This window comes from Polyodon spathula, chromosome 17 (assembly GCF_017654505.1).
Source record: "Polyodon spathula isolate WHYD16114869_AA chromosome 17, ASM1765450v1, whole genome shotgun sequence".
In the NCBI taxonomy this organism is placed as follows: Eukaryota; Metazoa; Chordata; class Actinopteri; order Acipenseriformes; family Polyodontidae; genus Polyodon; species Polyodon spathula.
Window position 1 is genome coordinate 24,059,643 of NC_054550.1, and position 5,856 is coordinate 24,065,498.

Here is a 5,856-nt window from a genome sequence, read left to right on the forward strand (position 1 = left end):
TGGACTCATTGAAATACCTTGCAGCCACCACCACAAAAGATGGTAAATCTGAAACAGAACTCTAAAGTAGATTTGACCTCACAATAGCAGCACTCGCAACACTTGATCAAATCTGGAAAGGCAAGAACATCTGAAGTACATCTAAGATAAAACTTCTTAGAATGATTGTGTTATCAACAGCCCTGTAGGGATGAGAAACCTGGACTCTAACAGCAACAAGAGAATTAAGATTTGAAGGCTTTGACTTCAAATCTATCCGAAGAATCTTACTGATAGCAAATTCCACACATAACAAACACCTCTATTAAAGAAGTAACTGCAATGATTAGATCCCATGACATTTACTAGCAGCAGTAAAGAGACAGAAGCTGAAGTGGTTTGGCCATGTGACCAGAGCACCCATATGGGGAAGTCGCAGTATGAGCTTCTCCAAGTATCTAAAGACCACCTGAAGTGGAAGGAAATGACAATTGTGCCTCAAAAAATGTCAAGGGAGTCAGTCAAGGGATAAGTGAGTCAAGGTTAAATTGGGTAGTCCAAGATTAGTGTTGTTCAGCGTCTGTGAAACCATGCGTAGGCATTAAAACATGTTTTTTAAATAATTTGTTTAGTGATGAATGACTTCCATCCAACTGAGTTCTTTACATGGTACTTTCAGCAACATTTGTCTCGGAGCAACAAAGGTGTGATGGAGCAGTCCTATTTTACAGAAAGCTGCTCTCACTGCAGATTCATGCTCAAATAAGACAGTATTTTCTGTCTGTAAAAATACGCTTCCTTACAAAATGATCAATAATGGCAATACAATGGTTTTGTACTAAGGGGTAATGTTAACATAGTATCCATACTGACAAACATCCAAATGTTATGAACAAGTACACACTGGTAAACAATGTGGCACCATGGTACCTTATCATTACCAATGTTCTCCCAATCTCTTACCACTGTTGGCAATTATGTGGTTGGCTAATGGTTCTCCTGAGGTTCAATGGCATTATAATGTTATAGCTATACCCTACAAGGTTCAGATTACACCCAAAACCAGCCTGGAATAGACCTAATTGTGCTAAAATATTTAAGTAACTATGGCAGGGAGAACCACAGGCAATTCAAGGGAAGTATGTAAATAACATGGAACTCCAAAGAGGTTGACATTAGATCATGCCACTCTTGTCATCCAGATCTGATCCTCGTCTGGAAGACCTCCCCAGCAGAAGCTCCTTCTCATGGATCAGGCTGTCCAGCAGGTCTTCCTGTTGGTAATTGTGGTAGACTTTTAGGAAAGACAGTATAGTGATTCCCAGCCATGTCAGCCAGGCAGCCCACAGTCCAAACTGAAAAAAAAAAAACATAAGTGATACAGTGAGTGCACTTGGAACTTAGAAAAAAAGAAAGTTGCTAAGCTTTTGAATGTATGATTTCAGAATCAGGAACTAATGTGTTACAGACATACTGTACAGGCACATAAACTAACAGTACACAATAAACTTAACAATATGAAGTTAACTAAAGTTCGGGAGGAGGGGCGGCCCCTACACATTTCGTCACCTCAATGTAACCTATCAAAAAAATATAAATACCCTTGTAAGTCCCCACTCTCCCTCCCCATCTCCACCCCAATAGCTTCTCTAGGTACAATCTATTAAGGGGGTCAACTGCTTCACTCAGACAGCCAGGTGGTGGTCCCTCAAACCAAGCAGGTTTGATGCCAACGTGTTTCTTTCATACACCACATAATCATCAATAACATTTTTCCTTAAACTCAAATGTCTGTGTTGTGAGGTTTGTCCTGAACTACTGAATAATTATTGGATCACAGCTGATGAAAATCTCACGATTTGCTGTCTGATATACGTTCAAAAGTGTTTGAGGATACCTTGAACAAAGAACACTACAGGTACAGTCGTGACAATTTTCCACACTGAATATAAAAACACAAAAAAGGTAACTTAAATTACAAACTAATAGGGTACTATAATTGAAAAGTAATACTGGACTTGTGTATGTAGGCCTACTAATAGCAAATTGAGGCTATTGATCTCCAAATACAGTATGAAAAATGCAAAAATAGTTCTAATACAATATGGTTATGAAATGGCTGATCAGTACTCTGAACACAGATGAGACACGAGGCATGAGATATTGTGCTTAGTAGGTTTAGCAGTGAGTTGTCATTATGGGAAAATATATCAGAAAGCTCTTTAGACTTAGCTAGTAAGTAGTTCAAATTCTAGGAAAAGTTAGATAATCAGATTTGACTAATTTGTTAAGATATTGTTTTTCAACCCATTTTTTTATTATAAGGAGACTGGGACTAGGAGTACCATTTTGTAAATGTTTGCACTAAACCAGTAATTAATTTTCTAGCTGGTAGTGGAACTGGAGTGGAATGCATTTCAGCAGTAACACAAGATTTATGCATTGAATATAAAAAAGCAAGAGTTTTCAGGCTACCCTGTTATCTGATAGCATATACAATTGTTTAGTACAGCCAACCAACCTGTGCAATGGCAAACTGGTCATAAAAGGAGGAGTTGTCCAAATGTAGTTCCAAATCAGTATCCTGTAGCTCCTCACAGCTGTAAAAAAGAGGGAAATATTATAAACGAGTTATCAACTATCATCCATAGACCCTTCTGTGGAAGAGTGACCTAGGGACAACCTGGAGTGGGGGCAAAGTATTCAGAGACAGATGTCCAAGGTACAAACCCCAGGTGTTAGCCCACTTCTAGCACAGTCCAGGTTTCGTCTAAACAAATATATTTAAAAAAAAAAATGGAGAATAAAGGCCAGTGATTTTCCTATAAACCTGCCTCCAATTTAGCTGTATCAAATCAGGGCAGCCCTCAGTCTAAACTAATTCAGTAAAAATCTGCCACTCTGAAAGAGTTCAGGAAGTGCTGGTTTGCCCATCACTAAAATTGCCGCTGCCATCCCTACTATGCAGAACATGCTCTTCTACCATCGGCAAGGTGAGCCCTCTAAAATCGGGAGGCAGGACTACATGTTGATGGAGCCTCTTCACTCCATCACACCTTCAAACACAATGAAAAATACAGCATCTGAGTGATTTTCCTGTTCTAAGATGGCATTCAACCACATGTTTAGTGTTCATTCTGTTTGAAGTTGTGGATGGTAAGCTTTGTTAACTAGTTCTTTGTAGATGTCCCTACAGCAGCAGGTAGGGCATGTCAGCTATGTATTGGGTCCAACAAATTACATGTAATGGGATCTCAAAGTATAGTTACTGCATTGAATCTTTAATGAGATTGACACCAGCAAAAGGAAAGAAAAACTACATACCTGTTTGGCATGCTTCCGTTTTCAGTGATGGCATCACACCACATGTTAAATCCCACGCTGACAATTGTGCTGGCAACAAAGACGATAAAAACCACAAAGGAACTCGCCAGCAGATTTACGAAGGCATAAAAGAAAGAGCTGTAATTATAGAAAGATTAGAGGTTAGACTCATTGAAAAGTACAGAAACAGCAGTAGCCCTAATTATTCTTCTCTGGGCAGATGTAAAAGACTCGACACTGTACAGAAGAGTAAGGGACCAGCATAATTAACTGCACTGTCAAGTAGATCTGTCAGAGCAATGATCACCAACATGCCTATTTTGCAAATCAGAGAACCAGAACATCTCCTTTGGCTTTAGGTTAGAAATTGCATGTGTTTCAAAGTTGTGTGGGAGGAATGTAATTTTATAACCACTAAGATTCAGGTTTTTATATTTCTCGTTCAGTGTGAACAATTTTTATGCCTGTACATGGTGAATCTTATCAACCCCTAGCCAAAAACAGACCCTTTGGATTGCATGTGGAGCGCAATCATTTTAAACATTGTGGATCCTACCGTGCATGCCTTTATTCAGTCTATATTTAATATTGTGATTATGTGAACCCTCCATAAATGCATTTGGGAGGTGTTTGGTGTACTGATTAAAAAAATATTTTTAGGTTGAACCTAAAAGTGAATTAGACTTTTATGCCCTTTACTACAATTACAGAAGCAGTTTAATTGGTTTGCCCAAGGATAATTTGACTAATGTGCTGTAAGGAAAAATATTCATTTTCATTTCATGTAAAAAAATAAAAAATAATAAAATATCACATGTAATTTGTTGGACCAGTTTGTTTATATTTGTCAAAAATAGTTTGACTCCTTCCCCACTGAAACCTGCTTGCAAATTTAACACTGTGAGGAAAGTCTACATGCTCCTACTTTTTGAGGTTAATTAAATAGCATTCATAACTTGAATACTCAAGACTAAAATCTTATCAAAACTAAATAAACTTTGTTGATAAGATAAGATCCTTATTCAATTTCAATCTATTCAAGATGTACTCTGGTACAGAATGTATATTAAACATCCCTAAATATACAGTTTGGTATTAAAAGGGATATAGATAATGCAAGGGCACAACAGAAGTGCCACACCCTTTCCCACAGACCTGATCCCATGCAGCTACAGTAATGACGATGCTAATGAAAGATAACAGCCCGCCACATCCCTTACTCATTAATTTTCTATTTGGGCACCCATTCAGAGAATAGCAAACCCTGAATCATTCAAAGACAATTGCTTATTTTTATTTATACCAAACATCACATTTTGTTATAATATTATGAATGACTACTCATATTGAAATTTGTCAAGGCCCTCGTTGTGTTTTGATTTCTCTACAGTACAACACGTGTGACTAATTGTGATGACATCTTTCTTTCGAAAGCCAAAGTTAAAATGTCTCCCCGTTCATCAAGTCCTTATAAATTACAGGCATTAATCATTTCTGAAACGTATGCATGTATAGTTCATGTCTACCAATTTGCTGATTTGATATTGATCAACCCACTCAGGGCGTTGATTCTGGGTGGAGTAGAGTTGCATAAACTTTGATTATGTTGTTTTTTGCCCCTCAGACACGTAAAATTAATCAAATGTGCTCCTATATGTCCTCCTTAAAATATCTAGTATGGAAATAAAATACTTTTGTATTTATTTATTTATAAATGTATTAAATATACACTTATTATTTCACATACGAGCTTGGAAATCTAACAAATACATCTAGACATTGAATAGCAGGAATAGTGTATATATATATATATATATATGTACACTTGGGAATGCGTTTTTATAGTGATTTTTACAGTGCATGCAACGACACACAAGTGTTGCCAATTATATTAATTACACACCATTGATAGAAAAAACAAAAGAAAAGTGTGACATAAACCCAGTAAAAACTCACTCATCGGGACCCTTGCAGAGGTAGAATAGTATTCTCCACGCCTGCACTGCAGATACAATGAGGGACACTATCCCAACGAAAGTGCTGAAACAACAAGCAGATTCTGGCCCCCATTCCTCTACAATGAACCTCTGTTTCTCCACTGTGATGTTCTCGTTCTGCCACATCCCCCGAGTGAATAGCAGACATTTCCTTTGGAAATCATCACCGTTTTCAGATAACGGAACTACGGCGATAAACCCAAAGAGAAAAGCCAAAAAATAAAGTATACACTGGGCAAAGAGATCATTATCGAGAGCCATTTTTGTTTTCTTTTCAGGCAGTTGCGCAGTGTGCACAGACACACTGCCGCATAAAGTAAACCATACAGAAAGTAACTGAGCTAGATGAGGACTAGCAGTAGTGACAAGTGCAATTGTATGACAGGCGCATTTCAATCAATATGATTTATTCTGTGAAGTGCATTAAATTATCTGTTTTTTTTATATATTACTATTTTGTTTCGTGCTAATAGTACAGGCCCTATTTTGTACGTGTCATTACAAATTTGAATACTGTTTATAAACATAGCATAAGTAAATATACTGAATTTGCACA

At 37.4% G+C, this 5,856-nt stretch overlaps 1 protein-coding gene across 1 annotated transcript; it reads right to left on the reverse strand.

Annotated features, from left to right (window-relative positions):
• Window positions 1–1,154: 1,154 nt before the first annotated feature.
• Window positions 1,155–5,561, reverse strand: LOC121329490 (transmembrane protein 179-like). The gene is made up of 4 exons (XM_041275066.1): window positions 5,260–5,561; window positions 3,304–3,441; window positions 2,501–2,579; window positions 1,155–1,334 (listed from the first exon to the last, which is right to left on the reverse strand). The coding sequence occupies exons 1-4, from the start codon at window positions 5,559–5,561 to the stop codon at window positions 1,155–1,157; spliced, it is 699 nt and encodes a 232-aa protein (XP_041131000.1).
• Between the last annotated feature and the right edge of the window lie 295 nt (window positions 5,562–5,856).

Excerpts from the sequence above, each read along its gene's own strand:
- LOC121329490 (XM_041275066.1), bottom strand. The coding sequence starts at position 5,561 with ATGGCTCTCGATAATGATCTCTTTGCCCAGTGTATACTTTATTTTTTG. Across the intron at positions 3,442-5,259 it reads CTCTGCAAGGGTCCCGATGA|CTCTTTCTTTTATGCCTTCG; the intron begins GTGAGTTTTTAC and ends CTATAATTACAG. Across the intron at positions 2,580-3,303 it reads AACGGAAGCATGCCAAACAG|CTGTGAGGAGCTACAGGATA; the intron begins GTATGTAGTTTT and ends TCTTTTTTACAG.